The sequence below is a fragment of the Colius striatus genome, chromosome 1 (genome assembly GCF_028858725.1).
Source record: "Colius striatus isolate bColStr4 chromosome 1, bColStr4.1.hap1, whole genome shotgun sequence".
Lineage (NCBI taxonomy): Eukaryota > Metazoa > Chordata > Aves > Coliiformes > Coliidae > Colius > Colius striatus.
Genome location: NC_084759.1, coordinates 175,393,327 through 175,420,386, shown reverse-complemented (window position 1 = coordinate 175,420,386; position 27,060 = coordinate 175,393,327). Strand labels below are relative to the sequence as shown.

Genomic DNA, 27,060 nt, shown 5'->3' with positions numbered 1-27,060 from the left:
AGAGAACAGGCTGCACTCTCAGCATGAGGCAATCAACAGCTGGCTCAGACATGATAGATGTGAGCTATCCAACTTCCTTCACTTCTGACTCGCTCAATGAGACAGCAGCAGATTCCCATCTCCTGAGCCAGAAAGATCCTTACAACTTCAAAGAAACTGTCCTCAAGGCTACCTACTGTGTTTTTTGATCTTTGCTATCTTTCACAGTCTGCGATCATCCACAGAAGGATGGGCCAGGGGAGGTCCAACTGTGAAAGGATGTCATATTGAGGTTAATTAATATCAGCCATCCTCTTAATATCATCATCCTAATTTCCACAGTCCAAAACTGCCATGCAGTATTGGGATACACAGATAAAGGAATTTTGACCAGACAATACCCTAGGTCAGTCTCCTGTACTTAAACTCTTCTAAAGAAAAACTTCAGCTGTTTAGTTGCTGGTAATTCAAGGTGCAATTCAGCTCCAGATTAAGGTACCAAAATTCAGTTGTCTACATGTGTGTTACTGGGCAGGATTCCACACACTTAACTAATCAGGCACGTTTAGCCTGGCACTTCATGGATATCTAAGGCTCAACAGGAAAACTGTAACAGGAGTTGGAGAGCAAGTAAAACATATCACATCATCTAAAAAAGCACTAGGCCTATAGAATCATTTCAGTTGGAAAAGACTTTTAAAATCATCAAGTCAAACCACTAACCTAACACTGCCATGTTCACCACTAAACCATGTCCCTCAATCCCTCATCTATGTGTCTTTTGAATATCACCATGGATGGTGCCTCCACCATCTCTCCGAACAGCCTGTTCCAGTGTCTAACAACCCTCTCAGTAAAACAGTTCTTCCTAATCTTCAATCTGAACCTCCCCTGGCACAACTTGAGGTTATTTCCTCTTGTCCAATCATTCATTACTTGGGAAAAGAGACCACTAACCACCTCATTACAACCTCCTTCCAGGTACTTGTAGAGGGTGATTATCTCTCCAGACTGCTCATCCACTCCTCATCAGACTTGCTCTCCAGACCCTTTGCCATCTTTGTTGTCCATCTCTGGACATGCTGCAGCATCTCAATGTCCTTCTTGGATTCAGGGGCACAGTATTGAACACAGTATTTGAGGTGTGGCCTCGCCAGCACTAAGTACAGGGAACAATCACTTCCCTGGTCCTGCTGGTCGCACTATCTCTGATATAAACCAGAATATCATTGGCCTTCTTGGCCACCTGGGCACACTGCTGGCTCAAGTTCAGCCGGCTGTCGATTAACACCCTCAGGTCCTTTTCTGCTGGTCACCTTTCCAGCCAGAGATCCCTAAGCTTGTAGTGTTGCATGGGGTTGTTGTGGTCCAAGTGCAGGACCCAGAACTTGGTGTTGTGAATTCTCATACAATTGGCCTCGGCACATTGCTCCAGCCTCTCCAGGTCCCTCTGAAGAGCCTTCCTGTCCTCAAGCATAACTACACTCCCACTCAGCTTCATATCATCTGCAAACTTACTGAAGGTGCACTGATCACCATACAGATCATTGATAAAGATGTTAAACAGAATAGACCCCAGCAGTGAGCCCCAGGGAACACCTGGCCACCAACTGGATTTAACTCCATTCACCATTACTTTCTGGGCCCAGCCATCCAGCCAGTTTTCCATGCAACAAAGAGTACGTTCATCCAAGTCATGGGCAGCCAGTTTCTCCAGGAGGATGTTGTGGAAGACACTATCAACGTCTTTACAGGTAGACCACATCCATGACATTTGCCTCATCCACTAAGTGAGTCACCTTGTTCTACAAGCAGATCAGATTAGTCAAGTAGGACTGGGCAATCAGATCTTGCTATAGACATCTAAACTCCCATTTCAGTCAGTGTAACCTACAGACCTCAGGAAGTGTAAAACAGGTAACGTAACATGGGATTGAGTTCCCTACAGATAGGGGGCTCAGATTCATAGAAAGAAATCTGCTCACATCCAGCTGAACTAAAAAAGTGCAAGACCTACAAGGTAGGTCATGTGTCAGATCTGCTAATCCCATGATGACAGCTGCCTGAAACCTGTATGCAGACAACTGAGCTAGGTCCAGCTGAACCCTTGACCTCTGTTGATTAAAATATGAGCTGAGATGAAGACATCTACGTTGGTGTGTCTTAATTGCAAACTGAATTCCACCTCATGTGTCAACTTCTGTAAAATTCTAACATGAAGAGTCAATGCAATTAGCTATGGAAATGAATAATTCATTCAGTGCTGCAAGGTTTGTTTGACTGTCTATTTTTACAATACACTCTGATAATTTTGCCATATTGCAACATCACTAATTTCTAATCATATTGTACTGACATGGCATATAACTGCATTCTAGAAACTGTCAAGGGACACTAAGTGCTGCAGAGGAGTTCAGAACACAGAATTGGGAGGGACACTGGGTGTCTGTTGCAGTACTATGAGATAAATATCAAGCAATGTCAATGTTTGAAAATATTGTAATTTCAGAATTTTTATTTGAAAGAAAGATGTCACTTTTCTGTGTATATTCTCAAGCTGATACCTGTACCTCCTGTTATATACTGAAAAAATCTAGATTCTTAAAAATACACAGAAACTATAGAAATGTAAAATAGCTAGACTGGCTTTTGATAAAATACACCTTAGCACCCTCACTTCCTAAGAAAACCCAGCTCTATAATGCATTGATATAGCCATACACACATATATACCAAATTTAAATTTAAATATAAGGAAAAATTATTTTACTGTGAGGGTGACGGAGCAGTGGAACAGGCTTCCCAGGGAGGCTGAGAAGTCTCCTTCCTTGGAGGTCTTCAAGACCCACCTGGACACATTCCTATGCGACCTGATCTAGGTTGACCTGCTTCTGCAGGGGAATTGGACTAGATGATCGCTAAGGGTCCCTTCCAACCCTACCATTCTATGATTCTATAGATATATATTTGGTAAAAGGATGATTTCTGTAAAATAATCAAGCATCCAATACTCAAGATGATACATTCATATCCTTCTCAAGGGAATACATTTTCTGTTTAATAACTCAATATTCTACCAAGGACCCTTAAAAAACGTGTTGGATTTTGATCAGCTGATAAATCAATCCTGCTATAATTGCACAGTCAAATGAACAGTAGTCATGAACTAGGTCAGTAACTAAGGTGAAAATGGGACCTAAAAATTATCCTCTAGGAAGAAATTCCAAGTTGAAAAAAATCTCCAAACTAGATTGTCAACGATAACCCAATTCAATCCAAATAAAGCATAAATGAGTCCTATTGTATAAGATACAGCGGATACATAAAACTGGCTTGTTATCTTACCAATGTGGTCGCATAGCAACAAGCTCAGTATGAATGATCGTTCCTTTATTAGCTCCGTGAATTATCTTACAGCTAGAAAGTGGATATTGGAGAGAATTTATCCTGAAAGAGGATTTAGAGCTTCACGTACACTGACATACTATAAAGTAGAATGGAAACTGGGCCAAGTATTGGAAATCACAATGAAATAGGTTTTAAGTTAAAAATGCTGTGTCTCTACAAGCTGACTTCTGGAGTGTTTATTACTATCAGTAACCCTGGCACTATAGCTGGACACCATAGCCCCAGTGGAGTTTGGATTACACTGTGTGATAATTCATGTGCACGCAGGTTACTTCTAACACAATGGGGGAGGGGTAATCACCAAAATCAGAGATGAAAAAGACAGATGGCTCATCTTGCCCACATCATTATAAATTCAGAACTGCATGTTTTCTCTAGTGGTTTGCTGACTAAAATATTTCCTTACTCAAGCCATAGTATATTACTCCAGTGATGTTACAAGACCCTGTCAGTATGCTTATTTATTGCTATGTCCCTTGCGCCATATTGCGCAATTACTCTGTTTCTTTTTAAGCACAGTCAACAAGTTCAGCTGTTGTACAAGCTGCAAAACTTGAGGGAAACTTGAAATGCTGCTAAATTCGTCAAAACAAGTCAAAGGAAATAAACAGGAAGAAATTAGCTTTTTTATTGTCATCACGTCCCACGTTATTGTATTTTCAAATAACAAAGCTGGTATACTATAAGCACATGACTAATCTGAGGTTATTGACACTTTTTAAAAACTTCTTTGAAGCAGTGAAGGGCAAAGGGCATACAGCAATGCTGAATAGCATTGTATTTTGTGGCAATATTTAGTCACTTACTAAAATGTGGCCTCCTTTACCAGTGTACTGAGCACTATAGGCTCTTATTATATTCAGGATTACTTGCTCCTGTGTGTCTGAAAACGCAGGTTAATTTTATACCGTTAATTAACTGAGGACAAGTGTGCAACTTTAAACACAGAAGCTAGATGACTTCATTCAACTCTGGATTACATCAGTCTTAGAGTAGCTTTCCTCCATGGAAACCCAGGCGACTAACTATACCACTCTTAGAGGAGGCTGGTGTAGGTGCTAAAACATAGTCACACTTCTATCACATAGATTTTATTCTTCATTTTAAATAAGGAAAGGCATTCCCTTTCATTTCTCAGATTTCATTTATGAGAACTGAAATGTACAGTTAGAACAAAAATAACTAGTAATACATGATATTATAAAACACCCACACATCACAGCTAGCTGGAACCCTACCACCATACACCAGTGCAAACTCATTTCCTGTCCCATGTCAGAACCTATCAATGAATGTATTGCAGGTCTGGAATTTTACCTGGCATGTGCTCTAGGGAGTAAAAGACTTAACTTTCAGCATCCTCACAAGCAATTCAGCAACTTCTTCTCAAGTACCCCTGCCATTAAATGTCACTTTAAATATATAGGAAAAAGAGGAGATTTCTCAGACTGTTGATGTCCCAAACAGTTGATGGATTTACAAGTCAAAAAGAAACCAGTGAAATCTGCACAGAAACCCCAAAGGCAGATGCACTTTTGTGAACCCAAGTTTCTAGATGCCAAGAAGAATCATTCATCCAAAGAGTGTCAGAGTACTATGTTAATTAAAAAAACCCCATGTGACAGGGAGTACATTCCCCCCTCAAAATACGCTGTATCTTGCAAGAAGCAGAGGGAAACAACTGGGCAGCCAGCAAACTCCCTGATAATCTGGGGATCTGAATCATAAACTGTACATGAGCTGTGTTATTTCAACAAAATTGCAAGTCATTAACTGTTTACTGACATTTAAAGTTAATTCATATACTGAGCTGGTCGTTCCCATAACAGGAGCATCCACACTCAGAGATAAGGATGGGCTGCGTTACAATGGCAAAGACACTGCCTGTTTCCTCATAAGCATCCTCAGAAAACTTACATTGTAAACAAAGTCTTAATGAAGGAAAAGAAGACAAGATCCAACCTTTGGATACATACCATACAAAAAAACCCCTCAAACTCACAGATGTGAGCTTATTTCCTGGATGACAGGATAGTGAAAAGCATGTATTGGCACGTTCAGAGCAGATTTTTTTTATCAGATGTACACTAGTAATACTGAGACATTCAAAGAGAGGAGAGAGGGAGAGGAGTGGAGCCACTAAAGGTAACTTCAATTTCTTCTGAGGACTATAACTACACTTTTAACATTTCATATTACAAAGCAGTGAAGGAAGTTTGGCAGTTCTAAAAGACCAGAGTCTCCCACTCTCTGGAGAACATCATTAGCCTGTTATCTTCTGACCCAACATCAGCATGGAGCTAGAAGCGTTACAGAGACGTATCTTTAAAATTCTTCTTCATACATACACACACACTCAAAAACCCCACCATATATCAATGCTTAGCAAAATACCAAACCAACAGTTATCTTTCTTAAGTGAGGACATGGCCAGTGGCACTAGGTACAATCCAGTCAGTTGTGTAGGTTGTTTGTAAGCCACAGCAGTCTACAAGAATGAAATCAAATAGGAGGACTTAGGAAGGACACAAGTTTGATTGCTGTGGGCAAAGTAAATATAAAATAAATCATAATGACGTGGCCTGTCGGAAAACCAGAGAAAACATTAATGGCTACATGGGGAAAAAAAGCACAAAAATAGGTGACAAGGCATCAGATGAATGAGCACTGAATGGCCTGAATGTGACAATCTGGTTTGTTTGTATTGCATCCATTGAATTTGATTTAGTCATCCCACAGTATCATTAAATGGCAAAGAATAAAGTCAGATGTGAAAAACTAATGTTAAAAAGTACTAGCCACTGATCTGCAGTGTTGCAAGCCTTTCCCCTACATTTTACCCTTTACTTCTGAAACTTCCCAGGTAATTATTAATTAGCATTATTATTACCATAATTCCTACTTTTTTGCACATTCATAATCATTATGCAGCTAAATGTGTGGTTTGGTCCTTAAATCTTTCTCATATGTCAAGTCAGTCTCCCCAGACCCTTAATTATTTTAATGTCAGTCTTGGAATTCCTTCCAATTTGCAACAGATTTGTGACTTAATTTGATTTGAAAAATATGCAGAGCTGCCAGTACTCCAGAGAATTAAAATTCCAAGTGTCACTGCACTTGGAATCCCCATGCTTCTTAGTAATTTGCGTAGAAACAATTCTTAGACTTCAGTTTACTGAGAGAGGCTACTGCAGAAAAAAAATAAATGCTGCTGAATGCATTTACAGAATAACATTGTTAGAAAAATCTGAGGCTCATAAAGACCTAGATAGGCTGGGGCAGAGGAGGGAGGCCTAGTAAGGTCCAGTGGGATACACGTAGTTAAAGCTCAGTGAGTCCAACACATCTTTTGTTGCTTTGAGTAGGCCTTGCATATAGCAAAGTCAAAAAGACCAAAGACCAAAGCTATTTATCTATTGCACTCCATCTTTCTGTTTCTAAAGAAGTACTTCATACCTTCCATCTACTTAGACTCTGAAGAGCAAACTCTGCAAATGTTCCCACCACAATCACAGTATGTTATATAAAAATTCTTCACAACTTTTTTGACGTGGCAGAAAAAAAAAAACAGGAGCACAAACATGATGGTACCAGGCTTGGCAAAGGGAAGGACAAAATCATCCAGAATGGATTAAGCAAAGCAGTTATAAAAAAAAAATACTTACTGCACACATTTAAAACGTGTGTCTATCTCCACACGCAGGAGCAGTCCCATCCAGCTCAGCACTGCTGGGAGGACGGACAAGTCTGCTCACGTGGCCAGACCATCATTGGAAGAAGTAGGCCACAATTTGCAACGTGCCTGACATGCTTTTAATTATTAATCAGTTCAGAATTCACACATCTTTTCTGCCCAAGTACAGTGCAATTGTATAACCTCACTAGAGTCATGGTACAAAGCTGTAACTCACTCATTTCTCTCTCTCAAATAAAACCAAACCCCACCAAACATGTAACACATAATTTACTAAACCCCATAGACGGCAGTATGTACAAACCTTAATTCACATAGCCTGTACTTCATATGTCTGTCTTAGCATTCAGTCATTTATCATCTTACCCAGACTACACTTACAAGGAGAGTCAGCTGAAGATACCATCCTCAAGTACTCATGGAGAGCTCCAATGCCTCCCTCTCCAGTACCACCAAGTGTGAAACGTGAAACATGACACATGCCCTAGGTAGGAATTCTCTGGGAGGGTAACATCAGCTGCTTTACCTTCCCCACATGCCCTTGGAGACTCCCATCCACAGGAGTGGCACATCACCGACACTGCTATCAGTCACTTCCCCCTTTTATGCTGACTGTAAAGCAAAAAACCAAGAGAAGATGGCCCAGGAAACTGCACTGAAGCAGAGCCTTAAAAATCATCTGGGGCTCAGAAAATCCATTGCTTCTCCATGCCACAGTAAGCTTCTTCCTCTGCCTTAATACGATCTAGGGAGGACACACTAAATCTCACAGGATCTTTCTTCTGTTCCATTTATGATGGGTTACTTAGGTGAGTCTAAGGAAGGTCCCAAGGCAGAAAACAGACTTAATGGGATTAACCATCCACTGTGGCTAGTCAGAACTCCTCACTGTTAGAGCCAAGTGTGAAAAATAGACAGCTCTCATCTCTGTTTTCCAATAAAAGTATTTATAAATGATGCAGGAAAGAGTAGGTACTGCAATGTTCAGAGCAGTGCTACCAGCTGCGGGTTACACAGTAGCCTGAAAGACTGGAGGTGACACTTGCTGCATCTGTGTTTCTAGAAGGAAAAGTCTTTTTTTCCAGTAAATAGTCTGCACATTGTTGTAAGACACAGTAAGCATTACCGAAAAATACTAAGGCATTCAGTACACTGATACACATATAAAACTACCCCAGCAGAGACTCAAGCCATTTTCTGCCTTCCTTCCCCCAGTGCCACACCATTACATTTCAAGTTCTGTGAAGCAAAGTGGAAGAGGAATGAGACAATACTAATGTGGGGAAAGCGTGTTAGCCCAGGGCATGTTTTTTTATGCCTTTAATTTGCAGTTTGTGCACCCATTTGGCATGTGGGTACAGCTTAGGGCTCATCTCCCCTTCTCATATCTATGATTGATTTCTGAACATAAAATCAGTCACGAACAACGGATTTCTGTGTAAATATGGTTGTGACTAACTCAATCTAACCCTGCGAATCTTGCTTCCAAGAGGAATACAAATAACAAAATCTAAAATTGATGTCTTCATTACATCTTTTGTGTGAAAATCAAAATGTAATTCAGATCTACTGTAAAACTTGCAATAAACATGCCAGGAAGAAAGAGACTGGAGCTGTTTTGGAAGCCGCTACATGCTGTCTAAATCAGTCTTTTGTGCCCAGGACTCTGACAGAGATAGATAGCACAGATTCCTTTTCAAATGCCTCATACAGGAGAAAAACTCTTCAATGTCACTGATTTTATGTCTCTTCTCTATTTTGATCAATGACTGCTAAATTATATATGTGTGCATAGAATGGAACAATGAGGCATTTTACATTAGTCTGATGGCAAGCTGTGTGGACGTCACTCACATCATAACCTGCCTAATCAAGGTTCAGGTATAGTTTTTCAACATCTCTTTCCTTTGCTTCAGTTATCCTGTACAAACAATGACATATTAATGCCAAGCTACAGAACATTTTCTTCCTGCTTAGTAACATTCCCAAGTTTGTGCTAGGAGCTTCTCATCAAGCTCACAGTAAGTCAGCTATGTTATGCACGGCTACAGTTCCATAACTGAATTTGATTACAAAGCATTACAGGAAACAGTGTGACCTGAAATATATTTTAAAATTCTAGCATTTAGTAATACATGGGTGCAGTTGTCACTTGTTTGCCATATTCTTGTTATTCCTGAAGTGGATTAAAAATCTGCCACCTCTTCAGTTTCATTGATATTTCCAGCCAACAAGTTAAACCCAGAAATTTGCCAATGAGGCAAAGAGAGGCTTGACAACAACTTTAAATTCTTCAGAAGAGAAAAAAAGGGTTGAATTAGTAAATGTTTTTTTCAATTATAAGCAAAAACTAAAGTGCATTAGACTACCTGTACACAAGTAATGAGAGATTTGAACAGAATTTCATTAGCATAAATCCTGAAGCCTTTGGTAGTTTTTGTAGTATATTTTCAGTACCGAAGGTGCTCCTAAAATACTCAGGATTGCCTTTACACACAATCTGTGTCTGTATGAGTCTCCTGCAGTGTGGCTAGCATGAGTAGTTGGCAAGAGGCATCTTTACAATACTCTTCTGCAGTAGCTTGGCAAGAGGCATCTTTACAATACTCTTCTGCAGTAGCTGAGAACTGATGTTGTTGAAGCTGATGCTTCCAGCTACCTCATGGAAACTTGAAGAGAGCAATGTAGAATACTCACTTTTTGCAAGAATTGCGTAAAACAGAGACTATCCAATGATATGAATGTAAACATATTCTGCATATCAGTGTTAAGTTGGTTTTAAAATATCATTGCTTTTACAGATATCTTTCCCACTTCTCATTTTTGCCAGTTTTTTGTATGGGCTATGAAATACATCAACTGCTCTATGAAGCTTTGGCAATAAATCTGATTATTAGAACAAAAAAGAAACATGGAAAACCCAGAAAATTCTGTTAAGGACAGTGCACTGTCTTACTTTCAGTGATTTGATAAATTAAACAAAGTATACTATTTTACTATGAGGGTGATGGAGCAGTGGAACAGGCTGCCCAGAGGGGTTGTGGAGGCTCCTTCCTTGGAGGTCTTCAAGACCTGCCTGGACATGTTCCTATGTGACCTGATCTAGGTGATCCTGCTTCTGCAGGGGGGTTGGACTAGATGATCTCTGAAGGTCCCTTCCAACCCCTACCACCGTATGATTCTATGATACTCTTCAAAAAACATTTTAAAACTATTTCTTTAACTTGCAGAGCTGGTTTTGCTTTTTTCCTTATCGTCCTGTTCTTCTTATGATGTCTTGGTTTATGTCCCTAATTTCAAGAACTAGCACTATCATGACAAGAAAATTGAGCTTAACCAAAATAATTCACCCCTGCAGTGAATTGGCTATGAGCTCATGATGCACAGTGATGTGTGTTGGGCATGGACAAGTTCATATTCCCAAAGTGCAAAGATTTCTACTTGCTTCTTTCCACAATCATAATAGACTGATTAAATTAATGGACTTAAACAGAGCAAATACAAAGTTGTCTGAAACAGGTTGACATCCCTAACACACTTTACTGCCTTGATTCTCTTAAAAAAACGGTATTTGGAAAATACTTTCTCATCTCAAGTCTTAGATTTGTAGAGCTGAATGTCATTTAGACTTCACTTAAATTAAAAACAAACAAACAAACCAGAGACAATAAAGGGAGGTATAATGAGGTTTTCCTGTAAACTTCTTGCTTTAAAATACTGTAGTATGCTGTAAGAGAAAATCATGCTCATGAAGAGTCAGCTATACCCAGGCATAACAGCCTAGATGAAATCTGTCTACTGAATAGCAAATGTACTGTCATTAACATCATATATGCCTTCCCACTTGTCCTGGTTTCAGCTGGGATAGAGTTCATTTTCTTCCTAGTAGCTGGTACAGGGTTATGCGTTGGATTTGTGCTGAAAACAGCATTGATAGTATAGAAATGTTTGAGCAGTGCTTGCACAGTGTCAGGGCTTTTTTTGCTTCTCACCCTGTCCTGCCAGCAAGGAGGCTGGGTGTGCATAAGGAGCTGGGAGGGAGCATGGCCAGGACAGCTGACCCAAACTAGCCACAGGGCAACTCCATACCATAGGTTGTCATGCCCAGTATATAAACTGGGGGGAGTTGGTGGGGAGGGGTGGATCACTGCTCGGGCATCAGTCAGCAGGTATTGAGCAATTGCACTGGGCAGCACTTGTCTGTCTTGGGTTTTCTTTCTTTTTATTATATTTTTCATTACAATCATTATTATTGTATTTTATTCTTATTAGTGCTATGTTTTGCTTTAGTTACTACATTGTTCTTATCTCAACCTATGATTTTTGTATTCTTTTTCCAATTGTCCTCTCTGTCTTACAGGAGGAGGAGGCGTGAGCAAGCTCGTGTGTGGTGCTTAGTTGCTGGCTGAGGTTAAACCATGACACTACTGTTGTTTTGCATGGATTTATTAACATGCCCATCTTTCAGCAGTCTAGCTTTTGATGGATCTCAGAACAGAGCTTCTTTGCGAGGGACACTGCAAAACAATGTAGAAGTTTAGAACTACTATGCATTCCGTGTCAAAGCCACAGGAACATACCTTCCCTACTTGTGTTCACTTTACCTCTTTGATTTATATCTGGGTACACATGAAAATCTCCAAAATCAGGAGCTGTAATACATGGCAAAACCAGAAATGAGGAAAGAATACATGGATGGGTGAAAAACGTATAGCAGTCTCATGTGCAAATATAAACACTTGCCACTTGCTTTAATATAGTGCTATAATGTAAATACTCTCAGTATCACTCCAATAGATTAAAACAAGCAGAAAATGACATTTACTGATCAAAGCACATGATTTGTATCCTGTGGTTCTCTCCATTTTTATAATATAACTAACCTTTCACTCACTTTGTTGTTTGGTAGAATGTCATGCAAGAATCTCATGAGTCTACATACTTGAGCAATTGAGCTGTGCCATTACCAGAGGTGCTTTGGTACCAGAAAAGGGTCGCTATTTTGCGCCATATACACTTAATGACATTAGGTTGCCGTTTGTGGAAATTCTACCACCCAGTACGCACAGTATCCTCATGGCTACCTCTCAGTATCCAAATTTCACTATAATTTAACTCCAGAAAAACTCTAGATCCCAAATGACATCAAGTGGCATTGCACAGACATAAAATCATTGTGTAACTTATAGCTTATCTGACCTAGTGAGTCTTCAGATTTGAAATGTTACAAAATTATTTCATCTACTTCACTTTCTTTTGCATTAACTTTTCCCAGCTCTATCAAGGGAAAAGTGGGAAAAAAATAATTTGTCACCCATCAAGCTGATTTCACAGGAAACTCTCATTTCCAAATGTGGACCCAAAATTAGTTTGGAATATGAGATCTGTAATGGACTTCCAGTAAGTTTTCACCAGCTTGACTGTCCAAAGCCCTTGAACTACACTGAATTTTACAACAGAACATTTCAGCAAATATGAGGAAAGAAATGTGCAGCGTAACGAGAAACACCTTTATTATATTTGTATATGTATTTATGAATGTCCCTGTGAACTGTGTGTGATGGTTTACCATTGGTAGAATCCAAGCAGAACAACAAATTAAGGAAGCAAAGCAGAAAAAGAATCACAGTGATTTATATAAAGTCAGTCATAAACAAAATTCCAACATTCACACTCAGTAGGTAATGAAACAATTATTTTACTCAGCTGAGAGTGTGGGAAATGTGAGAGAGTGATCAGATCCATACTGGTTGCTTCAGAAAGGACCTGCTGCAAGCGGTCTACAACTTGGTCCTCCCAGAACTGGGCTTATTGCAGTAAAGTAGTGCTTGCCAGTGTGTGTGAGAGGAACAGCAAGTACAGGTAAGAAAGTATGCACAAAAATCACACGTATGTGGTTTCAAATCCATGTCCCTGAGTGCTGTGCATGTTTGGGCAAGGAAGTGATGCCAGTTTATGAAGAAGCTGGTTTTGTAATAAGTCATATCATTGATACTCAACAATGCCAAGACGCAATGGACAGGATTAAATAAGTTTAGGAATTAACTTCACGGTGCTGTCATCCCATTCTGAATACTTTCATCTATTTATTGACAGCATTACTGTTAAATAATATGAACTCCAAGAAAGTTTTACTGAACAAATATATCCTCTTATAGAAAGGGTTAATGCATTCCCCTGTGCACACAAAATAGTGATACAAATACATTTGTTCATATATGCTTTTCTTCACTGAATGTGCCATATCCTTGATTCATATTTACTTTATCTGCCTAGTAGGAAGAAACGTACTCTTCCCAGGAATATTTGCAGTCAGCCTGGTTCTGATAGTGAAGGCTGTTTTAAATGTTCACCATTCATTCCATAATCATATAATACCTTGCAGTAAAAGACTAGGAGACAAAGTCAGTATGAACCCAGCACCTTCTCTAGAGTATCCACTGGTAGTAGAGCAAAAAGGGAAGACACAGAGATAACACTGTCTATGTCGTCCTGTGGCTCAAGGCATGCAAAGCTCCTCCTCTCTGAACTCATGGTTCAGCTGGGGAACCTCCTTGATCAGGCAAATTCCAAAAGAGTAAATAGCCACTTTTAACATACAGTAAATTTAATTAATTTAAAAGTTTACAGAAGAGTCATTATACTCAAGTGAAGTTGTACTGGTATGCCACATGGAAACCAAGTAACCCATAGCACCGGTTTTGCTCTCTTATGTTTCCCTTCAGCCTCCACCCGTCACCTTTTTCATCAGCATCCAAAGCCATGCAGACTTATGAGACAATCCAGACTGCCTTACAAGTTCAGGCAAATGAGGCAACATACACATAATCTGCAAAACACATTAGCTTTTCTGCACTGTACCCTTTAATTACTTTGGTGTTTATTCTATTTAACATTTCACGTAGACATTCTGTGACTCTAACAAACATTAACTTCAGAAGAATCATATCAGTGCTCCAAAATACCACCATCCTCTTATTTTCTTTCACAAAAATGCAGCTCTTACCTGTACACGAATAATCATCAATGCGTATATATCCTGTTTTGCAGATGCACATGAAGGATCCTGGTGTATTTACGCACATAGTATTCTCACGACAGTAATGCCGTCCTTCAGCACACTCATCAATATCTGTGAATAAGGCAAAGAGGAACACAAGTCCAATTCAGCAGCATTCTTTGCAATCTCTTGATACACCACTATCCATTTCCATCAGTAGTGGGTTAGACTAAAAAGTTACTTGACCAGCAAGGCATTTGGAAAAGTTTTTTGCCTTTCTCCTTTAAAAAACACTGCTAGAAGTGTTCAAACAAGAGAAGCAGCATGAGCTTTCTGTGAACAGCTGTTAGCGGAGTTACAAAGAATATTACACCAGCTCACATCTTTCCTTTTGAAGTGCCTATGATGTTATTCCTATGACTTAACTGAGAAAAAAATAAAATAACTGGGGTCCTAAACAGCAGACCAACTGCCTCAGCACTGCAATCTCATTGCAGTCATCAGTGTACATCAGTATACAAGCACATTACTATATGCCTTTGATCTAATAGGTATTGTTTTTTGGGAAGAAACTGTAAGGAACATAGTGAGATCTGAAAAGACACTGGAACTTATTGGAAATTTCTCTTAGAGCTATAAAGTAGTAAATCAGAAATTTTAATATATATATAAACATATATATCTATATCTATACATATATACATACTTATGTATATACATACATATACACAGACTATATCTGAAAGGAACCCAAAAAAATCTGATTTATACAATAACTTGCTCTGACAGAAGAAAATCCCAGCTTGATAAAATACTTGTTGGGCTGGAATATCTGATGCAGCATAAAGTCCTAGAGCAAATCTAGACATAAATCACTGTAGGCATAGACTTCAAAACCCTATTGGTTTTGGTACTCCCTTGGGCTGCAAAATTAGACGTATTTCTTGTAGGGGGTTATACTTCAATGGTACGACAGAGAACGTACCACAAATGACAACAACAAAAACCTCTTCTGCACACTATTATTATGCCGCAAAGAAGAAAAGCTGTATTAATTTGGAAGTGCTTAGTAGCACACTGTCCTTGTAACACTAATGATAAAGACACTATTAATGAGATAATCTGAACCTACTTATATTGTCATGCAATGTGCCACTGAACCTTGCTACAAAAGTATGTTAGAACTCAAAAGGGTGGATTGTTGGCTTGTTTATTTCCCTGCTCATCATTTTTTTTTCCTCCTTCTTTTCAGTGATGTTTACATCTTTTAGAGCTGAAAATATAATCTCTGGATGGAAAATAGTGTTGTATTCCAGAGTTTTGACGACAGTTCAAAATAATGGACTGGATATGTAAACTCAAATCAAGGTTCACTTTTTAATGATGTATCCTAAATGTCAACCATGTTAATTCCCAAACTTTACTTCTAAACTTTCTCTCTCAATTATTCTTCTCTTTCTCACTTCTTTAAATTAAGTTACTTACCAACTGCACTCACTTTTTGCCTTTTTTTCCCCTTTACACTCCCAGAAGAAAATTTGACTTCCAGTACCCAACAATATGACACACTTAATATCAGTGTTTCTGTAGTCATTTCCTAATTACATTCAGTTTTGAAAAAAACATCTGTTTTCTCCAGTTCCTCTGCCCAGTGCAACTGTTCTGCTGGATTCTGCCAGAGAAGTTGGGACTAGTTGGCTACAAACCATGAAGGTGTCCACTGCAAATGCACAGGGTAGTGACCCCAGCCTACTTTGCACAAATTCAGTTTCTAAGAATTGCACATGCTTCAGTTGGAAAATGTGGGCTGGGATAAGAACAGTTTAATAACTAAAATTAACTTAAATATTATAGTATTAACAGTAATAATCATATAGACTGTAATAATAATAATTGTAATGACAAGGAATATATCAAAAAGAGAAACAAAACCCAAGGAAGACAAGAGCTGCACAATGCTGTTTCTCAATATCTGCTGATAGATGCTCAGCCAGACCCAAAGTAGTGATTGCTTCCTCCTTGACAACTCCTCCCAGTTCATACAGTGAGCAGGACATTTTATGATATGGAATAGCCCTTTGGCTAGTTCGAGTCAGCTGTCCTGGCCATGCTCCCTCACAGCTTCTTGCACACCCACTTGCTGGCAGTCTGGGAAACTGAAAATTGTTTCACTTAGGATAAGCACTACTTATCAACAACTAAAACATCAGTGTGTTATCAACGTTATTTTCACACTAAATAAAAAACACAGCACTGTACCAACTACAAAGAAAAAAAATGAACTGTATCCCAGACAAAACCAGAACTTAAAGCAAAAAAAGAAAAAAGGAAAGAAAAGTGAAGCTCTCATGAGACAACCACAGCGGCAGCAACTTCTGCATGGAAAGTGAAAAATGGCACAGATCTCCTGATGTACAGATGTTCTGCAGAAAAAATAAATACGCAGTTTACAAATACAGCCAGCAGTTACAACACATGCCTCAGCTGCTACTACAAATGATGCAACTTGTGTCTTTCATAATTCCAGTTCACAACTCTATATTAAGTTAATGGAGTTGATTTGTATTTAAGTAACAACATCAGTCTTCAAATAATTAGAGGCCTTATGTTCTTGGCATCAACACACTGCCTAGGAGCCAGTTTTGGCAGCCTAAAAAAATTCCACTTAAAGATACAAAGTCTCAAAGGCATTAAATAGAACTTTCTGAAAACTATATTAATGATTGCTTTGGCACGTAAATAGCCACAGGAGGCCCAAAACACTAATGGTCTTCATTGTGCAGTGAAAAATTTAAAGCCAGAACTATTTTGATACAAATCTCCAATTTTAGAAGCATTCTAAATAAAAGCTTTCATTTTGCCAGCAAACCATATAATAAGTTTTGTTTATAATTGCCTTTATTTCAAAACCTTGCTTGTTCAATTGTTACAAAAAAAACCCCAAACCCAACCAAGCAAACAACAAACAACAAATCCTAGTGTTAATTTTGGATTGATTATTTTTTTTCCAAACTGATTTGCAAAGATATTGTCTGCATTTTTTAAATGGTCACTGGAAAACAACACTCCCACTGAGCTCTCTGTTTCCTTTGCATTCTGTGGAGGTTTTCTAAAGTGATGTGCTACTATCACAATACTGTATAACACACTGGCACCATAAGACCTGTAATCAAGTATAAAAACTCCACTGCTTTACACATGGATGCATGGCTGATAAGAAGCTCCTTTTACAAGCAGTTTACAGCCCTAGGCCTAAATTACATGGCCACAGGAATCAAAAGATAATTAATACACAAATGGTAAATAGTCACAAATGACAAATAGTCAAATAGACTCACGAGGCAAATACATGTAATTCCATTCATAGAATCATAGAATGGTAGGGTTGGAAGGGACCTTTAGAGATCATCTAGTCCAACCCCCCTGCAGAAGCAGGTTCACCTAGATCAGGTCGCATAGGAACATGTCCAGGCAGGTCTTGAAGACCTCCAAGGAAGGAGACTCCACAACCTCTCTGGGCAGCCTGTGCCAGGGCTCCCTCACCCTCACAGTGAAATAGTTTTTTCTTATGTTTAAGTGGAACTTTTTGTGTTCCAGTTTTATCCCATTACCCCTTGTCCTGTTACTATCTACTACAGAAAAGAGGGATGTCCCAACCTCCTGACACCCACCCTTTAGATATTTGTAAAAGTTAATAAGATCTCCCCTCAGTCTCCTCTTCTCCAGACTAAACAGCCCCAGTTCCCTCAGCCTTTCCTCGTATGAAAGATGTTCCATTACCCTGATCATCTTGGTGGCCCTGCACTGGATTCTCTCCAGCACTTCCCTGTCCCTCTTTAGCTGAGGAGCCCAGAACTGGACACAGGACTCCAGATGAGGCCTCACCAGGGCAGAGTAGAGAGGGAGAAGAACCTCAGATCAAGGAAGACTGAACTGGGATATGGAAAGAGCCCAACATCTGTTCTCTTTCAAAGCTATGAAAGTTGTTTCCATTGTGCTTACTGGTGGTAATGCTGATGGAGCCTTTTATTCACCTTTAGATACAAACCCACTAAGTACAACAGAAAACCTGATGAATTTCAATACCTAAGAAAGCCTACAACATTTATCTTAATTTTCCCCTGCCAACAAGCCTAGTTAGCATATTAATGCACATTAATGTCTTACTGTTTAGCCAATAAGATGCTAAAGTCAGTTCAATAGCATGACTGCACCACTCCAATTGCTATACACATTTAACAACAAAGACTTGTGTGCTTGAAGTCTGTGATGTGATACTGAGCCACCAGCTGTGATGTACTGACAACAATGTAGTCATGGAGATCTCAACTTGGTCTGTTCCCTGTGGAACAGATAAAAGAGGCATCTCTGGGAAAATTGGTTAGTGCAAAAGTGTTTGGAATCTACACTTCAATGATTTATTTCTACTTTCAAAAACATCAAACAAAATAAACAAAAGAAATGCTTCCCAGGCACTCCAAAATTTATGCAAAATATATAACCCAGGTAGTTTTCCTGTATCACTTCCTCCTGCACCCTAATGAGTCTGCTTCCCCAGGGTGAAATTCCCACTTATGTTTAACAATCCCATTAATAAGAAAAGCAATGTATAAATCATTGTTGACCAAAGCCTCACACTAACAAACAAAGCCTCTCCTTAGGCCTCACTATCCATCACTGCCTTTATCCACCACAAAAGCCTATCAGAATAAATGAGTCTGGTACTAAGACAGTAAATCTGGGCTGTAGAAAAGAGCCTATTTCCAGCACTGAGGATCCTTTAGGGATACTGTCCTGCCTCTAGCCATTTCCTTTAAAACTCAATGGTATCTAGCAACAGTCATCTCCATGGTCACACTTACAGAGGCGGGCAGGGAGATGATTTTGCAGGATTTTTGCAACAAATAATATTGAGCACCAAAGGAAGAGAGCAAACAGGGACATTTTTATTTATAAAAATTTATTTAATAAGTGCATCAAAAATTTCCCTGAATACTGTATATTAGATCTCCAATTTTAAAACAAAATGATCAAAACCCCATTTTTCTTTGTTAATGAAATGTTCTGTGTTCACAGTCCATAAATTAAAAAAATCCCACATTTACTGGGTGAAGAGAGCAATGCTTTTCCACTTCTCCCACACAACTTCATCAGCAAACCTCCATCCTGACCTGAGGGCTCCACTGGTAAGAGCAAGGGTATCATCACCATTCTGCAAATCTTGGGCCTCTCTACTGAGAATCCCAAGGATGGATGACAGTAACAATGGTCACCATAACAGGCCTTCAGGTCCTTATTTTTATCACTATTGACCTTGCTCCTACAGAAATTGTTACTCAGGAAAAGGTTTAGACTTTCTTATCCAGTTCTTGACCTAGGAAAAGGTCATCACAAATCAGCAGATGTTATTCACCAAAATACAAAAGAGGAGAATGAACAGTGACCAATCACAGCACCAGTACCGTTGAAAAAAGTAAATATAGATTTAAAAACAACACAGCTTGTCCTGAATCCTGGACAGGGTCACAAAGGAATAAAAGTTCTATCCTTTGTCTTTCCTCTACTGGCAGTAGTCCATTTCTCTGATGTTCTACCTCTGACATTGTCTTCCTCATCCACTTTCTACCTGAGTAAGTTTGGTCCTGTCTCCAGACCTCGCTCACCTTGTCTCCTCCTGTATTCAACCCATCCCCTCACCAATCCCTGCTCCTTAAAACGAAAAGAAGAGACAATAACTTCCATAACTTTGAAGCAAGCTCCCACTAGTTTACCCATCTTTGAAAGTACTGTCTGTTTTTCCTTTCACCATCAAACACACTAACTCATCCTCAAAGTTTTTCTTTCCAATTGCTCAAGTGTTCAGTATATTAAAGCTTCCAAGTCCATTGCTACAATAAAAATGCTCGTAGCAGGGTCTCTACCACTTCCCCAGCTATATTTCCAAGCCCCTATCCTCTTCAGACTCCCTTCACTTTCAGATATAACCTGGTTTCAGTATTTCACATGCTTTGGTTTCCACAACACTGTTCTCCTATACCTATACTCTTTCTCACTTGCTGTCTAAGAGGACAGTATATCTCAGTGCTCTGGCACAGCTTCTCCTCCCACCATTATTTCTAGGCTCTCCACCACCAGGTAAGTCTATGGTTTAACTACTCCTATTACTTCAATCAGTCACAAACTGACCACTGCACTTCTACTTTGCTCTATCAAATCCAGTGCAGCGGTATTTCCAACTGACATATGCCACAACACGACACTAACATCAACCTCAATCAAAATTTTATATTTTTTCAGTCCCTTGCGTTGTTTCTCCCAGCTGACTGCACCACCATAGTTAACATATAGAGCAGATGTGAGTAATGACATCTTTTACATCTATTTTCCATATATATATATATCCCTGTGTGGTTTCGTGTTACAAGTAGACTGTAAAAGGCCTAGTTTCAACAAAAAAATTACCAAGGTGCTCACACATATAAGATCTGCCTCTGAAACTGAGGGTTTTTTCCTGTGTGGGTTTTTTTTTTAATGATAATTATTTTTGCCTGCCTTTCTGAAGTTGTGTGTCTGTCCTCCCCCAAAAAGAGAAAAACACTAAAATCTAAATGATTATGATATAATTAACCCTGTGAGCCAATTACAAGAACATACCCATGTGTTGAGTTAAAACATACAAAAATTACGTCAAGAATACACAAAGACCATAAAGAAAAATAAAGCAACCTTCAACCAACCCCACCATGCTGATCCCAGCAAATGACTTGGGCCACCAACAACTCACTGTGACAATGCACAGGGCGAGTAGGAGGAAATAGGCAGCTACTTTGTCTATTGACTTTTGCTGAATTATTAATGGACTTAAAGAGAATCTGGGTGAGTTGGATTATAAGTGTTAGCACGGTTGTAATTGAACTAATAAGAAGTTGTTATATCTTGACTAGACTGCTAAAGCATCAATTAGACTGAAAATAAATTCTAATTATTGGATCTTCATACAAGATGTTTCCTTCTTTGCCCATAACCAAACTGCATAGATAACACATACACACACTGTACACATATTTCTCTGTGTATTGTTTTAAATCTCTGACCTTTGCTTAAGTTCATGATTTTTCTGTCCATCTCCTGCAACCTCAGAGGGGGCTATTAGGAAAGAAAATACTTTTACAATGAAAGCAAAGTCACTTAAGGTCTACATTCCTTGTCGGAAGCTCTATATAGCTTTGAAAGGACACAATAAAACATTACAACATTTCAGAAGTATCTTTTTTAACAGTACAAAGAGTTGTTTTTATTTCAACTTGCCCCAGTTTTTGGAAGACAGACTGTTGAGATAAAACTGTCCTTGTTAAACATGCAGCAGGAGATATTGTTCAACAGCTACTCATGCAAGCGAGACTCTTGGAAGAAAATGAAATCTTCATCTCAGTCTCATAAAAACATCACTGGACTCCACATACATCACGTAGTTTAAAAATATATGTCACTCAGGATATTTTTTAAAACAAATATTGCCTGCCACCATGTAATGTTTTGCTTGGCAACTGCATCTTCTTACTATTTAATATCTCATAATTAATTCATATGGTAGTGTATACATGATAAAACAAGCAATTATATATAGTTATATGTCAGACATGAAAGCATCCTGGGAGGCCTTTCTTTAGGCATCAAATAACTGGTCTGATGTAGCTGCATATTGGGAATAAAAAGGATGCTGTATACGATTAACTCCAAAAATTAGAACAACTTACTGAGACTCCAGCTCATGATCCATCCCCCTTCAGCACTGCACTCGGTTAGAAATAGGTCTTTAAATTTGAATTGCAAAATAAGGGTTTTTGAAGTATGACAGCTTCTCATCATTTTAAACTGTGAACGGCAAGAATTTAGAAATACTTGCCACTGTTATTGTTTTTGTTTTCCCCCATTTTAAAAGGGAAATTAGGAGCATCTACAAAGATATATCAGATTCTTCTCAGGAAGAGACAAAACAGATTGTACTGCATGTGTGTATTTTAAAACTCCTCATCAGAAAAGAGATGCACGTGTAACAGGACAGTACATGTAAGCTGTGGTAAGACTCCTGTGAGTGGGTTAGACTGTGCTTAGGGTTTGTGTAGGCTCCAAGGCATGCAGCACATTCCTGTGAGATATCTGAGCTATCCAGCCTGTTATACAGAAGCAAGTGGGGATATCATAACTAGGCTGTCTCACAAACAGTGCCACACTAGTCAGAGTACTATAACAGATACAATCACTGTGACTGCTCTGTACTCTTTGTGAAAGAATATTTTTTTTTGATTCTGTTTGGTTTAAAACTGGGCATTTGTGTGTCTTTGTTATTGCTCTTGGGAATCCAGCCTCTAGGGATGATAAGACTTGTTGCACTTTTAGCCTGAGGTTTCAAAAGTTGCAAAAGAAAACCAGCCAGCTGGCTGAGGGTACTTTTCAGCACAGTGATAGTATCTAATTCTCTCAATAATCACCTCCCAGCTGCTAGTGAAAATTGGAGAAAAAGGAAAACAAGAACAAAATTAAGATTTCCATTTCTTTTGTATTTTGCTTTGAGAGAGCAAATTTAAGCAATTTGTATGAAAACTTTCACCTTAATTTCTCATTTAAAACCAAAATGCAATAAATGCTTTTATTGCTAGTGGAAAAAGTACAGTACAATAAAACATCTTCTTACCAGGCAGTGGTAGCACAGAGGACTTTAAAAAGAGTTTTCAAGAAACTCCCTTTATGTAATTAGTTTGAGCTTTTTTTTATTATGGTAACATCACTGTCAGTCCTGGCTATGGGTGGATGATTGAATCAGTCTGAACATACTTCCCATAGGATTAAAATCAAATAAGACTGAATCATACTGTGTGATTTGTACACATACAAACTGTGTACATGTACAGCTGTCCCACTGCCTGAAGCACCCCAGTATGTATCACATTTTATGAACTGGAATCCAGGGTACCACTAGAACACTTGAAGTAAGGAATATGCTTTATTGTCTTCCTTAATAAGAGCTATGACAGACAAGAAGGATTTGGCACACTGACACATTGGAACTTGCCTACTAATTCTTAACATTTAGGTTTCTCAGTAACACCATGTTGGAAATAAGATGACATTTACTGCCTGTCTGAGAAAAATATTAATAATTGATAATACATTAAAGGTGTTAATGTTTGGGTTTAATATTAATACTGTTTAATTACTTTTTAATAGAGATTCAGAAATAACATTCTGCCCTCCTGGAGTGAAAATTTTTCTTTCTGCTTGATTAGTTTTCCAACCAACCCAAAATGAAAAGGTAATGATTCCAACACTGACAGCTGATAAAGATTAAAGTCTTTATTTCCCACCTATACATGATACTATTGCTATATCTCACTTACAAAAAAGAATTTATATATGAAGGGAGAAGCCTTCTATATTCACAAAACTGACAGTACTGAAGAGCTCCCAAGTAGGACTGTTACCTCAAAAATATGGTGCACACCATGAAGACAGCAAAGCTAGCAAATAGCCCAGTACTGGTTATTAAAGAACCAGAGGACTGACTAGAATATATTTCAGTACTCTGGGGTTTACATTACAGAGGTCTCTGTTTTACTTACACTCTTCTCAATATTCCACTCACTTAAAGAAAAAAATGTGTTGTTGCTTACTGTGCTTGGACAATATAATACAACAGGTATTCTACTTCAATTTGGTTATTATATGTATATTTTGCAAGATCTCTTCACCACAATCTGTAGAAATCAGATTCATTCTCTAAATCTGCTTTATTTTTTGTAATCTAATTGTTAAAAACAACAGGATTAACAGTAAGATTAACAATAGATTTTACTAATCAGGGAAGTGAAGAAGTGTATTGTTTTTATTGTTAGGGAAAAAAGTTGAATAATGCCTTAGTATTTTTACCCAAATACAGGGATAAATTTGTAGATATTTCCAAGCAGAATGAAAACATATAACTCTGAGCTAAGGGACACCTGATCACGTCCAATCAAGCGGCGCTTTGGACATGCTTCAGATATCTACTTTGGAAAGCGACAACTCATCCTACAAGACTGTGTACTTCTCCCTCCACTGAGGATGACGCAAATCAAGCCAGCTTACTCAAATCAAGCCAGCTTAGTAAAATCAGATTTCTTAACTGAAGACTTCCCTCTCTCAAGGGGCAGTCATCAGTGAAGCTGATGTAATTCTCAAACACCAACAAAGTCGCTCAGTCTTTGGTCTCATTTCAACTGCTACACTTGAAACTGGGACAAACAGGGCAAGAGCAGACAGAAGAGTTACTGAGGAAAAAGGATAAATTAGAATTTTAAAAATGTAAAATGGTTTCAAAAAAGCTTGTTTCATAATATTACATTATTCCAAATTGTTAAGATAAGTTAGCTAGGTTGCGTGCTGTGTAACCAGTTCAACTAAATTCCCAAATATCAGGATATAAACATTATAGTTCACACACCTGTAAATTTGTGATGTGTGAAGGGTTGATCCTGGTCAGTAATTCAGCACCCTCCTGTTGCTCATTTGCTCCCCTCTCCAGTGGGATGGGGAGAGAATCAAAGGGATGAAAGTGAGAAAAGATTCATGGGTTGAGATAAAGACATGTTAACAAGTGAAGAGTGAAAAGGGAAAAATGTGATTCAAAGACAATCACTCTGCAGTTCCCACCAACAGACTGATGCCCAGCCAATCTTCGAGTAACAGCTACCCTGGAAAGAGTGTCCACATTTTTACTGCTGAGTACAATATTATATGGTCTGGGATATCCCTTTGGCCAGTCTAGGTCAACTGTCCTGGCTGTGTCCCCTATTTGCTGCGGAAGAAGTGAGACACAGAGACAGCCTTAACACTGTGCAAGCACTGCTCAGCAATAGCTAAAACATCCCTGTGTTATCAACACAGTTCTAGTCACAAATCTAAACTACAGCACCATTCAGGCTGCTTATGAAGAAATTAACTTCATCGTGGCCAAAACCAGTACATCATGTAAAATCACCTCTGCATCAGGCAAAATCCCAATCATAAAGAAGCAAATAACCTATTTTTTTTAGTTCAAGTTAAGTCCTGGTGCTTACAAAAGATTACTTCATTCTCCTATCTTCCTTCTTGAGCCTAGTCTCCCGTAGTCAGCAATCACTGGCAAGACTTCTGAAGTGAAATCAGATTTTGCACAGAGATAGTTGAGTGCTATTTTAAATCAGAAAATCAGACTTCAAGCAATCCTTCCAAGTGCAGTCTTCAAAGTGTATGAGTAACACCTCCTCCCCAACCACACCTTTTGAGGACTACCAAAGGTGCATCACCCAGTGCATGAAAACAGCTTAGCTTCAAGGACGTGAGAAGAATATCTCAAGCTGCTACAAGCAGACTATTTGCAAATCCGGTACACTTGAAATATGGATAGATTTCACTCCTCTAGATGCACCAGAATATCTTGGTACCCAAGAGTCACAAACTTTATAAATTTTTTCAGCTAACTCCACTACCAAAAATGCAGCAGGCATTGAACACTGTTTGAAACATATCCCAAAGGGCAATCATGAGTTTGAGAGCACTGCGGGTGCTGCTTTGGGAAAAAAACTTATTATACTTCATCAGAACATCTGTTTTTGTAAGATGTGGAGGTTAGGCAGACTATACACCAAGGATGCTATATTCAAAAGCACCTGCATCTGGGCAGTACAGCATAATCCATACTCAATCTGCCCACAAGGTTATCTCAAACTGCATAATAACCTAAGGCAAAAAGTAGATTTCAGAGTACATGGAATAAGTCTTACAGGAAATAAATTAAGAAATCCTAACTCTTTAAGTATTGCTTCAAACAGTCTTGAAAAGGAAAACTAAATGTGACATAAATATTAACAAATATTATTAAAATAAATCAGAAAGGTATCCATCATAACAGTATCTAGAGACATCACACAGTTCTTTGGAAAAGCACCAGCTCTTTCTAGGACAGAAGCCAAACTCTTCCATCATTTAGCTAAAATTTATACAGCTTTTCCAGACCAATACTGAAACTAGCTCTGAATATTTTTAATTTTGTTCTTCTACCTCAAGGAGAAGTTCTGCCAATGGAAGCATCATTACTTCTGTTTATTCTTTGAATTTTGACAGTGCTGAGGTGCAAATCAGGGTTGTATTTAGTAAAGTTTGGCTTTAACACAGAATCAATGGCATTCAATTTTGCAGTATATTTGAAGTTTGTGAAGTGCAAACATAGAAATGGCTATCATACCCACGGGCTTCAGTCATTAAAAAAGCTTTCTCTGAAAAGCTTTGTGTTAACTTGACATTTCTACACTTGGAATGGCTTGTAATTAAAGCCGCAACAATGGCACAGTGAAGGAAGGGTATGTGCTGAGAAAGGGAGGTTGGGACCATTTCAGTCTGTCAAGATGAGGGACTCTGAAAAGACTTGGTGTTACACCATTACTAGTATGCCCTTTCCTATACGTTGTTTAATATTAAGGTAAGCGCTTCTTTCCAAAAGTAAAAAAAATCAGTGTTCAGAGACATTTGAGCTGGAAAAATGTATACAATCATAAAAGCATAACTCTGAAGAAGCATGGATAGTTCAATCCCCTGTCCCTCCTCTTCCACAAAAACAATCCTAAAGTTTCGTTCCGTAACCTTATTTCCCCTCTGTCCAGCATAAAACTTGCACACTCAGTCAGGGATGGCCAGCCAAGGCTAGGTCTGGACTCATGCACCAAGCGTGCACAGTTCAAGAGTGGTGCCTAGTCTGCAGCCAATGTACATAACCAGCAACAAAGCTAGGCTGGTTTTTTGCCTGCTGAGTTAGCTTTGCCCTTGGCTGGGAGAAATTCATCTGGCATGGATGAGCCATGAGCTCTGATCACATGGGCACATATCCCTAACAGGATTTACTCCCACTATTTTGAGTGTAAACAAGTATTCCTGGATCACTCCCTAAATTGTACACACTTGTAAG

At 38.8% G+C, this 27,060-nt stretch overlaps 1 protein-coding gene across 1 annotated transcript in view; it reads right to left on the bottom strand.

Moving 5' to 3' along the window:
- The window catches only part of NELL2 (neural EGFL like 2), a 159,692-nt gene that overhangs the window by 59,952 nt on the left and 72,680 nt on the right, over nt 1-27,060 (bottom strand). The window contains exon 13 of the mRNA XM_062020434.1: nt 14,088-14,213. Within this exon, the coding sequence (XP_061876418.1) occupies nt 14,088-14,213 (126 nt within the window). The remainder of the gene's footprint in view (nt 1-14,087; nt 14,214-27,060) is intronic.